The following is a 21,858-nucleotide window of genomic DNA, read 5'->3' on the forward strand; positions in this document are numbered from 1 at the left end:
CACCTCACATCAAGACTGCAGTGTGCAACCTCGTCTCAAAACGGAAGAACTCAGTGGTAGACATCCTTCTGGAATGTGAAGAGTAAGGGACTCCTCCCAGCTCCTCCTGTCCCCCAGGCTGCTCCCCACCACGATCCAGGGTTTAGGGTCGTCGTCTGAGGTCCCCCTGGCCAGGCAGTGCCCACCACTGTTTCTCATCCAGCCAGTCCCTGACATTACCCTACAGACCCCACCAGCCCTCTGTCCTTATTTCCTGATTAGTCTCTGCTCCTGACCTTCGTTCCTCCAACCATCACGCTCCAAGGATTTCGTGCTCACCCAGTCACACCCTCAATGCTCCTTATAGTAGGAACCGCTTTTCAGCATTCCCTGTATCTGGGGCAGATTTGTTTAATTTTGGGTTAGATCAGAGCAGCCAACATGTGGCCCACAATGCCTTTCTTGGCAGCCCTCAGCAACCTTTGAGGCACCCATACACACCTGTAGCCCTTGCACTCCCTTCCCAAAGCTGGGTAAGCAAGGTGCTGGGCATGGGAAAGAGGCATGAGGGATCTGTCAGGGTCCTAGAGTCCTCCAACTTCCTTCCCATAGCCTAGTTAGCTCTTCCAAGCTTTGGGAAGAAGGTGGGAAGGTTCTAGGTCCTGCCAGGGCCTTGTGCCTCCTTCCCAAATCCCAGCGCCTCACTTGTCTACCTTTGGGAAGCATGAGGGCCGGGTGTGGCCTCGCTCCCCACTCCCACAGTGTGCAGAAGGTTCCGTGATGAACTACTCTTGCGGCCCACTTGATATGGAAAATTGGAGCACCCTGATTTAGATGGTGTATATTTCTGCTCTGGTGCCTCTGCGTGAGGGGTGGATTACAAATACTTCCAGTGAATAAATGATGCATGTTAATGTATTTTGGTGTTTAATGAAGCCAAGAACTGTATCACAAGATTCAAAGGAGTCAAAATGCAAGGCATCTTTGCATTGTGAGCTGCACATGAGTCTGGGAGGTATGGTCTGGTCAGAATCCACAAATACTGATATTTAAACCACCCCTATTATTATCTGGGGTGGAAGGATCTGTCCAAATTGGTTCTCTCAGTGTCTCATTTCTCCACTCTTCGATTCAGTTCCACACATTTTGCAGCAATCATAAAATCTTTTTTTTAAAAAAAATGCTCATGAAAATTTATCATAATTTTAGTGCAAATTTCTCCTGATAAACATGTTTTGCGAGCAAATCCCACTAATGTAGCACATTTATGCATTTTTTAAAATGCACTTTCCCCAATATGTGCATTTATGCAAACACAGGTTGTATGAGTACATCGCAAAAATCATACCTGTGCGAATTTTAAAAGACAGCAGTATTTTGTTTCAAATATTCTTTCTGAAAGTGTAGATTTGATAGGTTTGTCTTTCTTTCTTTTCTTTTTTTAAAATGATTTTTATTAAGTTTCCATTTACCAAATTACACATATCATACCAATTAGTCCAAATTATATCAGTCCACATCATAAAGTCCAAATATTTTCCGGATTACAAATTTTTGTGGGGGATACCCATGCTTCTCGATTGGCCGGAGTCCATACATCTATATTTCTGCTGCTTTTCTGATGTTTTCCAGTCCCATCTTCTCAACTCTTTGTTGTTACTCATATTCCTTTTCTGTCACCTCCGAGTTCTCTCCACAAGTGGGTTGAAAGAAAGTTTATATCTCTGTGTGGGCTTTTGTAATGCTCTCTCGTAAATCTCTCACAGAAATCCAATAATTAGGACATTCGTTCGAGCAGACACGCCATCTTGTCACTCCGAGGAAATACAATCTAAATGTCCGCTCATTAACTTTCCAGACCCGCTGCATCATAAATTAGTCCTCCAGGAGGGTAGCCTTTTAAGTTTTACGATCCCAAGCTGATAACCGGTCCACGGCTTTTCCTCCCTAGACCCTATATCCTGCAGCGAAGGTCTGCCTGTCCATATCGAGTCCAATTTCTTACTGCGTCACAGAGAGACTCTTTTCTTTTCCAAATCTTTCACAGAATAAAACCTTCAATTCATATTTTTTCCCTACACAGTTCATTTTTAAACCCTCTTGCAAATTAGTCGTTGAGACGGTTCTTTAAGGGGGAGGGTTGTTAAATTAATCACATGAAAAAGTAGAAAGTCTTTCCCCCCCTTTCCGTTCCGTGTACCAAAATGTCTACCATTCTCTGATGTTATCTCTGTTCCTTCCGTCCCGTTCTCAGTGGTAAAATTATTAGCAGGTCAAAACAGAGACAGTTCTTTAAGGGGTAGGGTTGTTAAATTAAGCACATAAGAAAGTAAAAAGTCTCCCCCCCCTTTCCATTCCTCCTACCAACATGTCTGCGATTCTCTGATGTTATCTCTATTCCTTCCGTCCCAATCTTCTTCATCTCAGTGGTAAAATAATTAGCAGATAAAAACACTCCTGACCTCTCTTGAAGCATGTGTGTTTACTTTCTCCAATTGTTTCTTCTTTTTAAGCCACGCAACCAGATTCGCTCCTGAAAGTAGCTTCCAGGAGTTCCAAGCCTGTTTGAGGGCTTTCCACCCTGTGCCTCACCCCCTCCTTCAATCGAACTCGGGGGTGATTTATGGCATCCGCGGGTGAGTACAGCGTCTTCCCCTTCCCAGGGAGACGAGGGAGACTGATTTTACTCCCCATAATCAGCCTCTAATTACCTTGTACAAGCTGGATAGATGGTATTGTCGGCCATCTTCCAAGGCGCCCCTAGCGGGCCCCCCGATAGGTTTGTCTTTCAGAGCTTACGCAATCAGATTTATCGTCCATCCCTCATGATCACTGATTGCAATAAAGAAAATGACATGATTGACACACATCATTTTCCTTAGGCTTCATATTGCCACATATCTCAAATATTGATGGCACTGAAGGAATTCGGCCACACAGTCATAGCTAGGAAGAATGAGATGCTTGAGGTAAGGGTGCCAAATGAAAAAGGAGCATTGCAAGAGTGTAGCTCAGGCATCCCCAACCTGGTGCCCCTTCCCCATCCATGTTTTGAACTGGAACTCCCATCAGCCCCAGACAGCATGGCCAATGGTTAGACACGATGGGAGCTGTAGCACAACAATATCTGAAGGGCACCAGGTGGAGACGATCCTGGCAGATTGGGTCCTTAGCTGCTGTTTACATTCACACCAAAGCATATGAAACAGCCTCTGGGTTCCTATTATCTAGAAAAACAGAGCTGAATTGGAAGAGAATGAATCTTGCCCCAGGGTTCTGTCTTGGGCCTGTTGTTGATCAACAAATTTGCAGATGACACCAAACTGGGAAGGGTAGTCAATGCCGCAAAAGACAGAATCGGGATTCAAGATGACCTCAACGATTGGAGAACAAGGCCCAAACTTACAAAACGAAATACAGTAGGGACAAATGTCAGGTTCTACATTTAGGCAGGAAGAACCAGATGCACAAATATAGGATGGGAGACACGTGACTTGCCAGTAGTATGAGTTTCCTGGAGGGAAAAAATGAATCTTGTAAGTCTGCACAACAACTCCACCACTTACTGACTACTAATATTTTCCCAACTGCTAAAAGGTCCCAACTGAATAGTGACTTCTTCCTACTGTACTTAAGGTTTCCAAACACACTTTTCTCAATCTTTCCGTCCAGAATATGGTCGAGAGGAATGCCTGTATCATCCTTTCCTATGGGAAAATGGCGTTTGGGGCACAGCCAGAAGACCTGTGGTCATTGTGACAGAAGTCCTCTTCCAGTTCCGTAGCGTCAGGAAGGTATGGCTCTCATTTCCCCATGGACTCCTGTTGTTTGTTCTCTCAATTATACCATATTGGCCCAGATATATGCCACATCCGCAGATAAGCCGCACCTTTAAAATTCAGGGGGGGAGGAAAGACATATATAAGCCGCTCCCTTAAAATTGGAGAGAAAAAGAAAAAAGTCAATTAGATTCAGGGAATAAAATACCGGTAGTGTTTTCCTTTTTTATCATATACCAAGCAACCGCTGGTGCTGGACCCCCGAGCACGCTTGGTGTGGTGGTGGCAGAGATGGTGTCTCCAGTTCTCTGACATGCTGTGTGCTTCCCCCACAACAGGAAGTTATAAAAGAGAAGCCACTGGGGTCTTTCTCTGTTTCCGTCCTCCGCCAAGCCATGGACACAATCACCCACAAGACGTAAGTACGGGGAGGTACTTATAGTCTCCCTACAACATGTCACTGCCCCACCTATTTCTGACACCTCCCTTGCTGCTGGGTGCATGTTGTACCAGGACTTACCCATAATTATGCTCCACAGCTGCTGAATTAGCACTTTTCCTGTGAGTTTTGGATCATTTCCTCTCCCCTTCTTTCTCTTTCCTCTTCAGTGCTTTGCGACCACCCATAGACTTACAGCTCAGGTCAGAGCTGGTGAGGAAAAGCATAAAGAAGATCTTCTCACTGCCATCCCTGAAGCTGACGCTCAAAGCTGGGACCACCATGCGAGCACCAGAGAGCCAGGTGACTGGACCTGAATGGAGGAAAATGGGACTGCCAGATTAAAGGATTTGAGGGCAAAGAGTCTGAGCCATGAAATAATGCTTCCAGAGACACTTGACCAGGCTTCCTCAAACTCGGCCCTCCAGATGTTTTTGGCCTACAACTCCCATGATCCCTAGCTAGCAGGACCAGTGGTCAGGGATGATGGGAATTGTAGTCTCAAAACATCTGGAGGGCCAAGTTTGAGGAAGCTTGCAACTTGATCCATCACAACAGGAAGTTATTGAAGAGGAGCCACTGGGGTCTTTCTCCAGCGAAATCCTTTGCCAAGCCTTGGAGACCATCACACGCATGACCTAAGTACAGGGAGGTACATCTCAGTCCCCCTACAGCTTGTCACTGCCCCACCTATTCCTGGCAGGGTGCTGCTTCCCTTGCTCATTCCTCAAACAGAAGCTGGCTGCTCACTGTCTATCTCCACACACGGCAGTTGACTGCAAGGGATTCCTGCAAGGAAGCATAGATTGGATGCTGCTTGTGTGTGTGTGTATTTGTTTGTGATTGTTGGGTTTTTTTGTTTTTTTTTTGTTACTTTTGTTGAAAATTTAATAAAAATTTAATACAAATATATTTAAATTTAGAACGTTTTTCAATGGAGCTTAAATTTTAGAACCATTTTTTGACACAAACACATATATACACAATACAGACATGCATATAAACATGGGTATTCCTTAGATCCCAGCCCCTGTCTAGGTATTTGTGTCTCTGCTTTGTGCAAGACAACCATCCATTTCTCTGGTGACGTGACAACAACTCAACCCTCTAATAACTAGTATAGCGTGATCCTATAGCACAGGGCCCCAGCCCCATAGCTGTACTCTTGCCAGGACAAGAAGAGCTCAACAAGGATGCAGCAGCAGTAGTTCTTCATCCTGCTGCTTCCATTTTGTACACAAAGATGAGAAGGGTACTTCTTCAGCTAGCCTTACAAATACTGTGGTACCTTGGGTTAAGAACTTAATTCATTTTGGAAGTCCATTCTTAATGTGAAACTGTTCTTAACCTGAGGTACCACTTTAGCTAATGGGGCCTCCCACTGCCGCCGTGCGATTTCTGTTCTCATCCTGAAGCCAAGTTCTTAACCCGAGGTACCATTTCTGGATTAGCAGAGTCTGTAACCAGAAGCATCTGTAACCCGGGGTACCACTGTAAGTCAAAAAGTTACTAGCCTGCAATATTTGTTTTGCCCCCTTCTCCAAAGTCAGCATGGAAACACAATAAAAAGTGCCTTCTTCCATGATGGATGGTGGAGGAGAGACACTCTGATAGTCCACTGTGTTTTTGTGCTGACTCTGGATGAGATAAGGTTACTCTTCCTTTATAGCTAGCCAAGAAATCAAGTGAGCTGGCTGCTCAGTCACCTGCATGAAAATCCTGGTTGCCTGTGGCTATTAGGCAAGTCATCAAATACAAGGCAGTCTTCAGTGATTTTAGAACTGATCCCTTTCATCTTTTGAGTCTTCAAACACATGGATGTCTTCATCCCCTTAGGTGCCACTTTACATTGGCCAAAGGCTAACAACACAATGCTTTTTCCCCCTCTGAAGAGCTTGCCATTTCTTGCCAGCAGAGGCCTGTGGCACAGATCACAAAGAATGAACAAAGGGTATGTATCTCTTCTATGTGATGCCTCTTCAAGAGCATGACTGGGAGTTGTGGCTAGACATTACCAAGAAACCATGCTCTTCTGGGTTCAGCTACTCCTTTCAAAGAAGTCTTCAAAAGCTAATAAAATTATTAGCTCTGCACTGTATGTTGTTGTGTAAATGATGTAAGTGTAAGTGATGCATTACTCCAATATAGGAGCAGCACACAGACCAGAAGGGTGGCTAAGCCAAGCCAGAAATGGCTGACAGCTCTTTAAGCCATGGAGAGAACTTTGCTAAAGGACATACAGAGCAGAATGAGAGGCATGGCATTGCCATGAGTGAGAGGAGGGGAGGAGGGCGGAAGGCTGAGGCTACCAACTGCTTGTTTATGCAATCTCAACCATGCCAGGAGGTCATTCTGCTTTGGCCAAAGCTAGGTTAGCACAGTCTTCTTCTCTACTTTCTGGTGTTTGCTGGTACTTTGTGCAGAGAACAGCACAGTAAACAGCATGGTTTCCTCTTCACCTTGACATTTGAAGTGGAATCTGGCAGCTGAAGCAGCATCGCAAAACAAGAAGGATTTACCAAGCCACCAAGATCCACAGGATTCAGGCAGAAATGCCCCTTCTTTCGCTTCTGAGGGTATGCAATCAACTCAGAAAGAATCGTGCACGAGAACGGAGAAGATACAGGCAAAAAACAATTCACCGCAGTTCCTGCACTTACTCTCCAGGAAGGTCTGCCTGGTGACAACATTTATAACCTTTCAGCACCAGGCTAATGGGGAGGGGATTCCGTGGATGCCACAAGAACCACAACTGGTGACCCCAGATGCACCTCCTTCTCCTTGGAGCTGGATGAAATGGGACTGTAATGCTTACTGCTGTTACAGCCAATCTGCCCCCTCCCACTCCCTTCCAGCCCCAAATAGGGGGAGCAGAAGGACGTGCCTCTTTTTGACAAATCTCTCAAGAGTTCTGGTTTCATTTGCCCTTCTCCGTACTGACCTGCTGCCCAGGTGCTTGGCCTGCACTTTTCCAGGCATCCATTGGAGCTGGAGCAGCAGCTGCAGGCACCTTTGCCTTCACTTCCGCTTTCTGACCTTTCAGCAGGAGTCTTGCTCTAAAATTCCTCTCTGTGGAAATACCTAGAGATTGAACAGACAAGATCAGAAAAACTTTGAGTTGTTCTTACAAAGCACCTCCCACACTGAAGCTTCCCACAAAAAGAGGATATGAAAACAGCACCCCCCCAAAAAAAAAAAAGCTTAGGCAGCTGCCCAGCCCAAGAAAAACTCTTCATGAACAAAAACAAACCAGCCCACACTTGAAAAGGCCCAATTATAACCCTGCCCAACACCAAGCACCTTGCACCTTGGACTTCTTTCTGGCTTTGAAGGGCCCATCCAGCACCCAAGAAGTGGGTGGGTGGCAGCAATTAGCACAATTAGTCTCTGGTGCTGACAAAAATATTTATCATGGGAGCAGAGAACACATTGGACTTGCTGTCAGCTGTGTTATCTTGTTAAAATTATCCATGAAAACATATATTTTTTTCAGTAAAAACAGAATATAAAAGCAAGTCAAAGCAGGCCAACAAAACTCTGCCTCACCTTCTCTGATACCTCTGAGTAAGGAAGGGCCAATTGGGAGTTGGCTATGCAGGCGAATGAAACTCAAAAGCCCGCATCTAATTTGTCAGGAAGTCAGGGCATACAATGAAATTATTCACTGTTTGATCTACTCCCAGGGTAGGGCCAGAAGGAACATGATGCCACGACCTGTTGGAAGCTGAGCAGGTCTAGGTCTGGCTAGTGCTGGGTGGGAGACTGACTGAGAACCGCATGTGCATGTACGCTACTTTGGGCTCCATGATGGAAGAGAAGGCTAAATGTAAGCAAATAAACATGTAAATATGAGCAGCTAGAGATCAAATGTTGCTAAATGGCAGCTTTAAGCCATTTCTCTAGCTCAGGCACGTCCAACTCCTAAGAGACTGTGATCTACTCCCAGTATAAAAAAACTGGCAGTGATCTACCTATTGTCATTGGAGAGATGAGAAGAGTGTATGGGGTGGATGGATTGCTCATAGTATTTGAGCTTTTATTTGTTACCGTATTTTTCGCCCCATAAGACGCACTTTTCCCCCTCCAAAAATGAAGGGGAAATGTGCCTGCGTCTTATGGGGCGAATGCAGGCTTTCGCTGAAGCCTGGAGAGCGAGGGGGGTCGGTGCGTACCGACCCCTCTCGCTCTCCAGGCTTCAGGAAGCTCTGCGCAACCCTCGGGAGACCGGCTCCGAGGGTTGCGCAGAGCTGCCTACAATCCTGGGACCAGCGCAGCTCTGCCCGGCCACCGGGAGCTGGGGGCGAAGCTCCGCCCCGCTCCCGGTGGCCGCGCAGAGTTGCCTGCGGTCCTGGGACCAGCGCAGCTCTGCCCGGCCACCGGGAGCCAGGGGAGAAGCTCCGCCCCGCTCCCGGTGGCCCTGCAGAGCTGCCTGCGGTCCTGGGACCAGCGCAGCTCTGCCCGGCCACCGGGAGCCGGGGGAGAAGCTCCGCCCTGCTCCCGGTGGCCCTGCAGAGCTGCCTGCGGTCCTGGGACCAGCGCAGCTCTGCACCGCCATCCCGAGCGGGGCGCTAAGTCCCACCCCGCTCGGGATGGCGGCACAGAGCTGCCTGCCGACGCGGGACTGCAGGCAGGTCTACGCCGCCATCCCGAGCGGGGCGCTAAGTCCCGCCCCGCTCGGGATGGCGGCACAGAGCTGCCTGCCGTCGCGGGACTGCAGGCAGGTCTATGCCGCCATCCCGAGCGGGGCGCTAAGTCCCGCCCCGCTCAGGATGGCGGCACAGAGCTGCATGCCCTCCCGGGACTGGTGCACTTCTCCCCATCGCCAGCCCCACAAGCTGGGGGGACAGCGGGGAGGCAGAGCATGCCTTCCCACTGTTCCCCGACCTGGTTCTTCCAGCCCCGCACCTGGGGGGGGGGGAAATAAATTTTTTTTTCTTTATTTCCCCCCCAAAAAACTAGGTGCGTCTTATGGGCCGGAGCGTCTTATGGGGCGCAAAATACGGTAACTTTCAGTAAACTTTATTTAATCCCACAATCAATAAGGGTCCCGTGATCTACCAGGATCAGCTGGGGATGTACCGGTAGATGGCGATCCACTGGTTGGACATGCCTGCTCTAGCTCTATGAGGAGTAACTAAAGGCTGGCTGCCAGCCTGTGAAAATGAGGTGGTGGTGCCTAAAAGCACGCCATGATTTTTCCAGCCTCCCTAAAGGACTTGAAAAGCTTGTATCCCTAAGTTATCATTTGAATTCTTTTACTTCTAGCCCTCTCCCCAAAGTTACAAACAGACCCCCAATCTCATTTTAACCCATTGCTCCAAAGTCGCTGAGATAAGACTGCATGTGCCGTATGCACAGAGTGAATCTGAATCAGGTCCTGGCCCAATTCACTAAACAACAAGTCAAGTTAAATTTGGCAATCGTTCAAAGATCATAGCTAGAGCTCCTTTTCATCAGAAACTGAGTGCAATTTCATTCAAGGAAAGCAAGGGCAAAAGGTTTGTTGCATTCTACATTTTACAGTCTGAATATTCTTCTGCATAAAAACTGAAAGTTCAGAAGCAGTGGGAAACACTGACCGGGAGACTACCAAAGCCAGCATTTCTGTAAATCCACTTTGTTATTACTCTTAAACGGACCTCATTTAAAAGGTTGTCTTTTATTAAAGACCCTGTAACTAGCTCAATCACAGAGATAATGAGCCACATTTATTTGTATTAGCCTTGATTATAAAAACAACTCCTGGAGGCTATACACTCCATGCATGCTCCTCAGACTCTTATTATGGACACCGGGAGACTAAGCTTTACACTCACACATTTTTAAAAAAGCTATTGGGGGCTCTTACAAGCCGGTTCTGGTTTTTGAGGATCAGGAGAGAAATCTGGGTAAACTGCACCCACAAGACCATACGATGGGACCCTTCCATGTTGGACCATCCAGACTGCCATCAGACTGCAAATCTTTAGCAGTCATTTATTAACTCATGGTAGTTTCAATTAAAGATTCAGGTAGGTAGGCAGGCAGGTGTGTTGGTCTGTCGTAGTCATAATAACTAACAAGATGAAAGATTTAAAAGATATATATTAAAAGATATCCAAAAAGAACTCCCTTAAGAGAATCAAGTCTTTTTGTCTTAAGAGAGTCTTTAAAAGAATCTTTTCCCCAATTTTTAAAAAATCCAGTAGCACCTTAAAAACCAACTAGGTATAAGCATTCTAGGTATGAGCTTTGGTGTGTATACACATTTCTTCAGATATTCTGAATTACCAAACTAAAAACTATGAAGAGACCTGGTCTGAATAGAGATATTGGATTCAAGAACCATTACAGTGGTACCTTGAGTTACAAAGGCCTCAGGTTACAAATGCTTCAGGTTACAAACTCCGCTAACCTGGAAGAGTTACCTCAAGTTGAGAACTTTGCCACAGGATGAGAATGGAAATCATGTGCCGGTGGCGCAGCGGCAGCAAGAGACCCCATTAGCAAAAGCACGCCTCTAGTTAAGAATAGTTTCAGGTTAAGAATGGACCTCCGGAACGAATTAAGTTCATAACCAGAGGTACCACTATATACATGCTAAAGCTAATTTTGGTGATCTATCCCTTTAAAGGACGTGGATGGCGCTGTGGTCTAAACCACTGAGCCTCTTGGGCTTGCCGATCAGAAGGTCGGCGGTTTGAATCCCCACAACTGGGTGAACGCCCATTCTTCGGTCCCAGTCCTTGCCAACCTAGCAGTTCGAAAGCGCGCAAAAAAGTGCAAGTAGATGAATAGGTACCGCTCCGGCAGGAAGGTAAACGGTGTTTCTGTGCGTTGCTCTGGTTTTGGTGTTCCATTGTGCCAGAAGCGGATTAGTCATGCTGGCCACATGACCCAGAAAACTGTGTACGGACAAAAGCCGGCTGCCTCGGCCTGTAAAGCAAGAGGAGTGCTGCAACCCCAGAGTCATCTGCGACTGTCAGGGGTCCTTTACCTTTTTTATCCCTTTAAAAATCTCTTGCCCTTCCCTGTAGAACCAACAGTCATCAACAGTTATAAAGTTGTAGCAACCTCTGCTTCAGAGTATCTGAAGACACAAAAAAGCTCATCCCTAGAAAGCTTATACTGTACTTAGTTGGTCTTTAAGGTGCTACTCTTTTAAACTGGAGATGCAAGATGTGTGCCCCCCTTGGAACCTTGAAGATGTTAGAATCATAGAACTGCAGAGTTGGAAGGAATCCTAAGGGTCATCTAGCCCAGCCCCCTGAAATGCAGGAAAATGAAGGTGGCCCTTATGAGGATCAAACCTGTAACCCTGGCATTATCAGCACCACGCTCTAACCAACCATGGTAACTAGTGCAGGATGGCCGCCTTTTGTAGAACTGCGATACGAGGTCTCCAAGATCCAACTCACTTTGCCTCTGGGAGCCTGGAGGTCTGAGCCTCCATTTCTAGCTTGATACAGAAGTAGGACAATTTCTGCTGCTAGTGGGACGCTTAATTCTGGTGCCAAGGATGGAAAGGACGCTGGGAGGGAGTGCCGAATAGGCTATGGGTCTGTTTTGCAGGGTCACGAGACATGGGGTCACTTGGTGAAGGGGAGAGGCTATGGAGGCAGACGATATCATAAACAGGACACGTCCCCCAAGACATACAGGCACCTCAAGGGCCCTGTCTTCCCCATGCATAAACAGGACACCTCAAGGGCCATGCAATATATGTCTCCCACCCACCACCAGCCCCGTCTTCCCCATGACGGCAGCCACCAAAGTTACCAAAACTTCCACCAAAGGGAACCACAAAGAAAAGCTGAAATCAGCTGCAGCAGCTCAGAGTTGACGGGGAAGCCGGGAAGCCCCGAGTTCAAGTCTCCCTTCAGCGGGACTATTCGGGTTGCTACGCTGTGAGACTTCGAGGGAGCCATGGGGGAATTTAACATACTAGCATTAGTACTGGAACACGAAGCCGCCCTGTTCAGCCCTCTCTCTCTCCCTCCAGCGACGCTCCCCGGCCCCTCACAACAGCCCTGCAGAGTAGGGCGAGGGGCGAGAGAGAGCGAGGCTGGCAGGCCAAGGTCCCCCCGCCCTGGGAGTGGGGGCTTCCCCGTAACCCCCGGGCCTGGCTCCGCACTCGGCGGGGCTCGTTTCCTGAGGCAACGGAGGCGGCTCTCTGCACAGGCTCAGGAACCACGGCAGCCTTTGCCACCGTTTAGTATCGCCCCGCCCTCAAATTAGCCCCCCCCCCGCTTTCCCTTCCCCTCCCCCCCCCGCGAGCCCCTCCTGAGGTAAAGAGACGGTCCTTACTCCAACGAGCAGCCACGTCCGCCACCTTGAAGCAACCGCCAACCCCAACGTCTCTCCGCCCAGCCACGCCCCCGCGCCCGACTCTCGGCTCCCATTGGCTGACAGGGACCGGGGTTCGCCCAGATACGGAGTCGGAGGAGCCGGCCAATGGGGAGGACTCAGAACGGGCGGGGGGGAGAAAGGGAGGAGGGGCCGACTCTCCCGTTGCCTTCTGGAACTCGTAGTGCCTGCTCTCCATTCCTCCCCCCCTACAGAACGGCCATCGAAAGGAACTGAATGAAACTGAGGACTGCGATTCCCGAAAGCCACCGCGGCGGGGCTTCTGAGCTACGGGTCGCGAGAAGGGGCCAAACGCGCTCACCAGGTGCTGTCCACCCCCGTTTGGCTGCCCGTACAGGTGTGCAGGTGCAGGTGGTCAGGGGCTGATGCGGGAGGGAGGAGGAAGAGGATGGAGGAGAAGGCCCTGCGCAGCGGGAGCAGCTCCAGCAGCACCAAGCCCAACCTGGAGAAGCTCACCCTGGGGGTGACCCGCATCCTAGGTAAGGTGGAGGTGGCATGCCTGGTTGCCATGGAAACGGCCGAGGGATGGAGCCACAAAGAGCCTTTCTTCCCTCTCTTGCTCATTGCAGGGCGCTTCCTCCCCCCTCACAACAGTCCTGTGAGGGAGGCCAGGCTGACTGACCGCCTCGCCAAAGGTCTCATCTAGGCGAAGAGGGTTTTTATATGTTTGCCGGGGAAATAAGAGCGGCGGAAGACCTATAGGGAGTGGGGAATGGGACAAACCATCCTCCAGGAATGGCCCTACTGCAGCTAGCAAACCAGACGAAGCTGGTAAAAGGCACTGCTAGCTCAGGGACACTTTCCATTAGCTCTTGCTAACATTGGATGAATGTTTAGTTTAGTGTGATGCAAATGAGGCACAGTTTATCTCAGGCACACACATTTATCCCCAAACCTCCCCAACCTCCTTTCCCCTCAAGACTGGGAGTGGGGGGTGGGGGGGATGAACTACCGTATTTTGCGCCCCATAGGACGCTCCGGCCCATAGGACGCACCTAGTTTTTTTGGGGGGGGAATAAAGAAACTGCTTTATTTTGGGGGGAAATCCCCCAAACTGCTTTGGGGGAATCTTTCTGGTTGAAGAGCAGGGCAAGTATTGCTTACACTGATTACTCTTTTTGCAGAAGCTTCTCCAGGAGTTACTGAGGTGACATTTGTGGAGAAGGTGCCAGCCGAGCGCCATGCCATTGTTTCATGGGAACAGGTGAGACTGGCTATTATTTATGCATATTGCTTCTCTTTCCCCACGGTGCTTGAGTCGGCTTTTGCAGTATTATTAGTTTGGATTTTCCATAGAGGTGATCAGAACAGAGCAGCTGGAGGTGAGGACGTTTTTTTAAAATGGGACTGCATGCAAAGCTGCCTTCTGGTAGCAGAGCAGGCTCATCTCTCTGGATGTGAAACTATTGGTAGTAAATGAGTTTTCAGTTTGCCCCTTCGGCACTAGGCAGCGCCGTCCTTCCTGGATTTCCCGTCTCACCCTCACCAACCTGATGCCCTCCAGCTCTTGTGGGGAAAGTGGGCAGAGCAATGAACACAATCTTTACCTTTGTGAAGTAGTCTACTTTCTACACACTTTCACACACCCTTCTCTGTCCTTCATCCTGGCAAGCGAGAAGTCTAATAAGCTCCAGGACATATTCAAGCCAGGCAAAAACACCCAAGGAGGGTGTGAAGCTAGATGGCTGAGCAAATAGGGGTTTGGGGGAGTCTTAAAGGCCAGGCAGCGAGACCAACTTGGCTACTCTTCTGGCACTGATTTCAAGTTGCTCATTCTAGGCAATGCTTCTCAAACTTTTCCCTGGGCCACACTTTCAGAATAAAAACAAGAATTCTTTTAGTGATAAGAAACATATTGGAAAACAAAAAGAAACAACTCCTAGCAGTGTTTGATGTTACTGATATTAGGTGTAATTTGAGACAAACATATGCCTATCACCAGAAAGAAAGCTTTCTCTTTTCTGATGTTACATATTTGTTAGAGTTCAAAATCCCTCTTCGCAACAACAGGTCATGGAGAACTGTAGAATAATAGCCAATGCTCCTGAAAAGAAGCATGCATGCAGTTTTTGGCAATATTCCCAAAAATTATTTTTATACTATACTATACTATACTATACTATACTATACTATACTATACTATACTATACTGAAATGTTTAATGTTTTTTTTCCTGCCACACTTGCCATTCTCCCCTGCCACCCCCTTTGAGAAACACTACTCTCGGGGGTGTTGGGCATGTCCTCACCAATTATTCTCCCTCTGTTAAATTGGGCCTGTAATGATGAACTGAAGAATCAGGGGAAACTCACCTGCTGTTGGGTACTGCTTTGAAGAGCACCCTCCGTGTGTGCGACGCACCCTTCCTCTCGATGCTGCCGCTCCGATAGCTGTTAGTTAGAATGCTGAGGGGGAGAGATGATAGGGCTCTCAGACAACAGCTGGATACTGCAGGCCTGTTTCTGTCCATCGGGGCCAAGCAAAGTATAGGAGAAAGACAAATGTTGGAAGTGATATAACGGACAAGAGGGCCAGCTGCACATCAAGGCTTGTTTGTTTATTAAATTTGTACACTGCCCTGCACCCAGAGGTCTCAGAGCGGATCACAACATAAAACCACAGTATGAAGAACACAAAATACATAATCAAAATAGGAACAAAAACGTAATAGTATAGTAATAGTGTTTCCAATAACACCCCCCCCCTTGTTTGCTGGCCAGCACACTCCACAAAACAAGGATGCCCTCCAGATGTTGGAAAAGGATTGTAGTTTAATGGTAGAACATCTGCATTACACGCAGAAAGTCCCAGGTTCAATCTCCATCATTTGCAGGTAGAGAGCTTCCCTACCTGAAACCCTGGAGAGCATCTGAACCCTGGAGACAATGGTGAACTAGGTGGCCCAACAGTCTGGTTGAGCATAAGGCAGTTTCCTATGTCCCAGGGTTGCAGTACTCCAACTCCCATCACCCCTGATCCTTGCCCATGCTGCCTGGCCCCATGGGAGTTGGAGTCCAACCATATCTAGACGGGGCCACACTAGCAATTCCTGCCACAGAGGCAGTGGCTGCTGCTTGATTCTTTTTCTCCTGCCCTTTGCCTCTCCTTGCAGAAGAATGCCTGCGTCTTGCCCGAGGATTTAAAGAATTTCTACCTGATGACGGACGGCTTCCACATGACTTGGAGTGTAAAGTTTGACGGTAAGAATAAGCCTTTCACAGCTTGGGACCAGTTTACTCACAAGGTCGCCTTCTTCACTCAGCCACTTTGATCTGCGGAACTGACAGCATTACAAACCCCATAATACTCATTCTGCATATGTAATAAATCAGTATTTTAGTGCAGCAGCCCCCACACTTTAGAACTGCCTGCTTTTGACAACAGGCAGGTGCCTTCGCTGTACTCTTTTTGGCAGTTGCTAAAAATATTATTGTTCAGGCAAGCCTATCCAGTCACAAAGAAGTATGGCATGTGTTTTAATCCATTTTTTAGCTAATCATTGATTTTAATTAATGGAGAGAGCGTTATTGTTTTGTTTTTGTTCCTGTTTTTACGGGGTATGTTGTGTTTGTACCTTGTGTTTTTATGCTGTGAACCGCACTAGGATCTTCAGATGATGGGGGGTATGCAAATAAATAAATAACTTTTGAATGCTTTTCAATAGCCGGTTTTAACTTTTTGTTGACCCTTTTATTGATAAGCGCTCTGAGGGTTTTACTCACAGTTGAACAGTATATAGATGCTATGAAGCACACACAAAATAAACACTTTCTTATCTGATCAACAATTTCATTCACAAACCCATTTCCCCTGCTTAAGTTGTGTTCTGTCTTTAATTTGGGGAGAATGAAACAGGAACTGTTCATCAGCAGGAAGATTCCTATTTCAGCAGCAGCACTCTGTGTGCTGCCAATCCCATCTTTGCTGCCGTGACGGTTAGGTGCTTGCTTTATGTGAGCCTTCTGTGCTCCTACAGAATAGTGCCATCCATGCCAGCAACCGAGTAATGGCTGCCTTTTTCCCAGACAACCCGATGCCGCTTGGCTCGATGACCATCAACAGCATCTCCAAGCTAAACCGAGTCAGAGCGTCGCCCGTCTACGCCTTGCCCAATGCCCCCACGCTGGCTGACTTGGAGGACACCGACGATGAAGAAGGTACTGCCCCACCTCACCCCTTTGTCCATGGGAGACCTCGGTTCTCCTCTCCACCTCCCCTGCTACCCCACCAAAAGTATCCGTGACCTTATACACAAGCCCCACTGACGCCCAGGCCTCGCTCAGCCTTTTCTTTCTCCCCAAAGGTAAGGGGGGTCAGCTGGAGAAACCTCACTTGGACTCACGGAGCCTGGTGTTTGAGCTGGACCCATGCGGAGGGAATGGGAAGGTCTGCCTTGTGTACAAGAACACCAAGCAGGGTATGTTGTGTGATACCAGAAGCCCAGGAGCTGCCTGCACAAATCAGCCCCATCTGCAAACCCCAGTTAGCTTTTGCCTTATCTCCCATATCTCCGTTTTGGACTACTGTTCCTAGCAGCATACAGCTGTGCTGGCTGAGACTGATGGGCTTTGTAGTCCAGAACATCTGGAGGGCACCAGGTTGACAAAGTCTGTTGTCTATGATGGCCTGTGATGAGGTTTTCCTGAAGAGCAAGCTATGCCTGGCTTTCATAATTTGCCATTATTATTATTATTATTATTATTAATATTATTAAATAATAATAATAAAATTTGTATATCGCCTCAGAGGATGAATTTCCCTTGGAAATGCCTTTATCCTTTCTAGAAAGCACTGAGGCCCAGATCGTCATTCCTAGGCCTCAGAGCTCCTTATTAAAACCCCCTGAGAGGTGGGGCGGTCCGTTCTTCTCATCCTGCGGCCTAATAGTCTCTCTTCTCACTTCCAGTTGTCACCCCAGATTCCGAGATCTGGTTTCTGGACCGAGCTCTCTACTGGCATTTCCTCACCAAAACCTTCACCGCTTACTACCGGCTCCTGATCACCCACCTGGGGCTGCCGCATTGGCAGTATGCCTTCACTAGCTACGGCATCAGCCCCCAGGCTAAGGTGAGAGAACGACAAACGGCCCGTCCCTTTTCCTGGGGTCTGCTGCTCCTCCCCATTCTGCCTTCACAAAAGCCCTGCAAAGGAGGTCAGGCTGAGAGTGAGTGATTGGCCCAAGAGTGAGTGATTGGCCCAAGGAGCTTTATGGCCAAATGGGAATTTGAACCCAGGCGTCCCAGGCCCCAGACCGAAATTCTAATCCAGTGTGTCTCAAACTTGGGTCCCCAGCTGTTGTCTGGACCCAAGTTTGAGAAACACTGCTCTTACCACTATGCCACACAACCTCTACACTGACTGGCTGCTGCTCTCCAGAGCTTCAGGTGGCCATGGTGGGGGTCTCTCCCAGCCCTCCTTGGAGATACCAGTGGGGATTTGCATGCAACATAAATGCTCTCCCCTCTGAACACTGACACTCTCAGCCCCTCTTGGAGACCCCAGGGATTGAACTCTGCATCCAACACACACACTCTGACACCAAAGCATGACTCCCTCAAATACACCATGCAACATTATTTTAGGATTACCATGCTGTGGTGTGATATCTCTCCTGCAGCTCTGTGCTAAGAAAGCCTTGCAAAGGGTAATAATAATATTTTAGCAGATCCTCCAGGGATTAAATTGGGGATCTGCTCCATCCCAAGCAGACCCCCCTTCTGTCCCTGAGCCCATCTAGCTGGATTCCTGTCTGAGGCCTCTAGTCCCACAGCCGGCAGATAACAAGCCAGGAGTCAGGCCTTGAGACACCCCCACCCTTCCATCGCTCACCTTCCTTCTCTGCCATGTGCAGCATTATTTTTATCGCCAATTTTGATAGTTATCAGATGGGCAATTTGACAGACAGGGCTAGGAGCCTAAAGTCCTCTGCGTCAGGACGGCCTTTGCGTTCCAGAGAGCCACACCTCTTTGGGATCCTGAGTTCCCTGGATTACCTTTCTTTTACCTGGTTTACCTTTCTTTCTTTCTTTTTTTTTTTTTTTGCTTTACATGTCTCTTGCAGGCAAATTATATCTAGATTTTGTTTGAGAATTTATGTTCCTCCCTGTTTCCCTTTGTTTTATTGCTCAATCCATTCACATTCCAATTCAGTATTTTAAGGTTTGCCATTATCAACTTCTCTCAAGATAAGTCTACCTCCTGCTGCAACTTTTTCTTCTTCTTGTGCAAGCCGTTCCATTGCCTGCCTTTGCTTTTCCAGAGGGGTATTCCCATACCTATCTGTTTCTTGTCTTTCTAAGTCCCTGCCTTGTTTTTCAAAAAAATTGTGTTCCTGCATTTCTGTTGTAAGTCTCTACCTTTTGCCTTTGTATATAAATGAGAGTCCCTCTGGAAACTCCCATTTGTATTGTATGTCTGCTTTTTTTAGGGCGGTTGTCAGGAACTTATATTTCTGTCTTCTGAGTCTCAATTTAAAAGGAATTTCTTTAAATATATCAACCCTATTTTCATCAACCCTTAGACTGGTTTCAAATTCCTTCTGGAGAACTGTTTCGTTTATTCTTCTAGTTATGAAAGTAACCAAACAGTCTCCAGGCTCTCTTTCTCCTAACCATTTGGCTAAGATTTTTGCTAAATATTTCTCTAGTCTCTGGTTATCCTCTCACTCTGGTAAATTGCACATTTCACTGTATTCTCATTTTGTCTCATTTGTTTCATAAGAACAGCATCTTCTAATAGATCCAGTCTACCCACAACCCCACCCACAGCCTCTTTAGACACTTCTTGTTTCACTTGCTCCATTTGTTCAGAGGTTTTCTCAAATTCAGCCAATTTCTCCTCAAGTTCTTTAACCTTTACATCCATTCTTTCTATCTGCTGTGACAGCTGAGCTGTGCTATCCTCTATCTTAGTACTCATTTTCTGAAATAGTTCCTGCATCTGTACTCCAAAATCCTTCCTCTGTTGAGCAAATTGCTCCATTACAAAGTGTGCCAAATCTGTTTTAGGGTCTGTTTTTTTCCAGAGGTCTCTTGAGCCTCATCTATCTGCTTCCCACCCACCACCCAGGTTGCTTAGCTTTTTCAGGCATTCTCAAAACAAAGTTTTTACTCCCAAGGTCACGGTTCAATATTTCTCTCAATATATCCTTCTCTGCTGTGTGCAGCATTATTTTTATTGCCAATTTTGATAGCAGCGTTATCAGATGGGCAATTTGCCTTGACAGGCAGGGCTCAGAGGTTAGAGTCATCCTCTGCGTCAGGATGGCCCTTGAACCCAAGAGCCACGCCTCTTTGGGATCCTAAGTTCCCTGGTTTACCTTTCTTTTACCTGTCCTGCATTTCCCGAGAGACTCCCTTCACTTCCTCTGTGCCATGCCAAACTTCGTAAACTTCTATCGTGCTGCCTCTTACTTGCCTTTTCTCCTGACCAAAAAGACCTAACCTTGGCCACCTTCCTTCATAGGGGAGTCGCTCCACCCCCTTGATAATTTTGGAGTTTGAATTTGATATCCCGCTTTATCTCTACCCGAAGGAGTCTCAAAGCGGCTAACATTCTCCTTTTCCCTTCCTCCCCCACAACACTCTGTGAGGTGAGTGGGGCTGAGAGACTTCAGAGAAGTGTGACTGGCCCAGGGTCACCCAGCAGCTGCATGTGGAGGAGCGGAGACGCGAACCTGGTTCACCAGATTACGAGTCCACTTCTCTTAACCACTACACCACACTGGCTCTCTCTTGGTTGCCCTTTAACTTTTTCCAGCATCCTTCTCGAGACGAGGCAACCAGAACCACATGCCTGCCCTGCAGTGATTGCTGTTTCCTGCTCCTCACTTTCCCTTCTCCTCTTCCAGCAATGGTTCAACATGTACAAGCCCATCACCGTCAACACGGAGCAGCTCTCTGAGGAGGCCGATTCCTTTGTGAACAAGCTGGACCCAAACAAGGTCTTCCGCAGCAAAAGCAAAACTCCAGTGTTGAAGAAGAAGCTGCCGTCCCAGACGCCCTCCTCCCAGAAGGGCCAGGCGGGGACAGCCCCCAAGAATCCGCAGCAGGCCGGAAGCTCCTCAAGGAGGCGGGAATCCCAGCCCTGACTGACCTTTGCTCTTTGACCCTGCACCGCCCCACCGTGGCTTCGGTCCACTGCCCCTCCCCCGAGAAAAGGCCTCCTAGTTTGTGGCTGGTGGAGCATCGAATGGGACCAAGATGTATTTATCTAAAAGTATTTATTGAAAAGGCTTTAGGCTCTGGCTTAATGTCCTTTGTGCCAAACGCGACCAGTGGGCGCAGGTTCGACATAGTCCTTCCTTGGAGTGAGCGTTGCTAATAATAACGCTAATAATAATAACTATTATTTATACTCTGCCCATCCGGTTGGGTTTCCCCAGCCACTCTGGAAGGCTTACATCACATATAAAAATATAATGAAACATCAAACATTAAAAACTTCCTGATACAGGGCTGCCTTCACATGTCTTCTAAAAGTTGTATAGTTCTTTATCTCCTTGACATCTGCTGGGAGGATGTTCCACAGGGTTGGCCCCACCACCGAGAAGGCCCTCTGCCTGCTTCCCTGTAGCCTCACTTCTTGCAGTGAGGGAACCGCCAGAGACCTTCAAGAGGAGAACCCCAGTGTCCGGGCTGAGTGATGGGGGTGGAGATGCTCTTTCAGGTATACCAAGCCTGTCTAGGGTTCGTAATGCAATGGCTGGCTAAGGGGGGTTCCTCCTGGGAATCGTTTGAGCAACGTTCCTTTGAGCAACCGTTCTATGGCACTGATGGGAGTTGTAGTCCAAAACAGCTAGAAGTACACCAGGCTGAGAGCCGATCACTTTTCAAGTCATAAACCAAACCACACGTGAATTGTGTCCTAATCATCCTTGGCAAGGCGTCAGATGAAAGAAACGCAATCTGCAATTTGAGCGATTGCGGATAAGAGAGTTTGGCAGTTTGATGTTTGCCACTGGGACCATCTAGGGAAGGGGGCAGCCATTGTATGCAGGTGGCCCTAGTTCGTTTGCAAACATCTCTAGTTAAAGGGGAAAGGGTCTGGGAAGTATCTCTGCCGGGGATCTAGTGGCCGTGGCACCAGTCAGGATTGTGGGCTACAGCTCCCGTAATCCCCCGACCTTTGGCCATGCAAACTTGCACAGACGGCATCCAGCAACACCTGGAAGGTTCTGCATTACCAAACTCTGCCTTGGGATGAGATTTTCGTACAATCAGAATTGTAGAGTTGGAAGGGAGCCACGGGTCATCTAGTCCAACCCCCTACAATACAGGAATCTCAACTAAAGCATCCATGACACAGGGCCCTCCA

The 21,858-nt window shown here is 47.9% G+C and overlaps 3 protein-coding genes across 13 annotated transcripts in view; 2 read left to right on the plus strand and 1 right to left on the minus strand.

Annotated features, from left to right (window-relative positions):
* Window positions 1-5,109, plus strand: part of LOC309543082 (protein hinderin-like) — a 52,780-nt gene extending 47,671 nt beyond the window's left edge. For 4 of the 8 annotated variants that reach the window (XR_014224497.1, XM_082242316.1, XM_082242315.1 and 1 more), the window contains one exon: window positions 4,368-5,109. Coding sequence is in view for 3 of the 8 variants with exons in the window: in XM_082242316.1 (XP_082098442.1) it covers window positions 4,368-4,542 (175 nt within the window). In the remaining 5 variants the exon portion in view is untranslated. Of the gene's footprint in view, window positions 1-1,509; window positions 2,616-3,651; window positions 3,774-4,096; window positions 4,177-4,367 lie in introns of those variants that run through there. The other 4 variants (XR_014224496.1, XR_014224498.1, XR_014224499.1 and 1 more) reach the window with 3 other exon arrangements.
* Window positions 1-21,858, minus strand: part of LOC309543087 (uncharacterized protein) — a 142,040-nt gene that overhangs the window by 43,353 nt on the left and 76,829 nt on the right. The gene's annotated exons all lie outside the window — the stretch shown is intronic.
* On the plus strand, window positions 12,745-21,008 carry TPGS2 (tubulin polyglutamylase complex subunit 2). Of its 2 annotated transcripts, none has more exons than XM_082242200.1 (7): window positions 12,745-12,880; window positions 13,668-13,747; window positions 15,656-15,743; window positions 16,569-16,700; window positions 16,847-16,960; window positions 17,450-17,610; window positions 20,393-21,008. In XM_082242200.1, the coding sequence occupies exons 1-7, from the start codon at window positions 12,760-12,762 to the stop codon at window positions 20,630-20,632; spliced, it is 936 nt and encodes a 311-aa protein (XP_082098326.1). In that variant the 5' UTR covers window positions 12,745-12,759; the 3' UTR covers window positions 20,633-21,008. The 2 variants fall into 2 exon arrangements, with proteins under 2 accessions (XP_082098326.1, XP_082098327.1); XM_082242201.1 differs by having other exon boundaries at window positions 12,815-13,022.

This window comes from Podarcis vaucheri, assembly GCF_965113315.1.
Source record: "Podarcis vaucheri genome assembly, chromosome: 11".
Lineage (NCBI taxonomy): Eukaryota > Metazoa > Chordata > Lepidosauria > Squamata > Lacertidae > Podarcis > Podarcis vaucheri.

Excerpts from the sequence above, each read along its gene's own strand:
- TPGS2 (XM_082242200.1), top strand. The coding sequence starts at position 12,760 with ATGAAACTGAGGACTGCGATTCCCGAAAGCCACCGCGGCGGGGCTTCT. Across the intron at positions 12,881-13,667 it reads CCGTTTGGCTGCCCGTACAG|AAGCTTCTCCAGGAGTTACT; the intron begins GTGTGCAGGTGC and ends CTCTTTTTGCAG. Across the intron at positions 16,701-16,846 it reads GGACACCGACGATGAAGAAG|GTAAGGGGGGTCAGCTGGAG; the intron begins GTACTGCCCCAC and ends TTCTCCCCAAAG.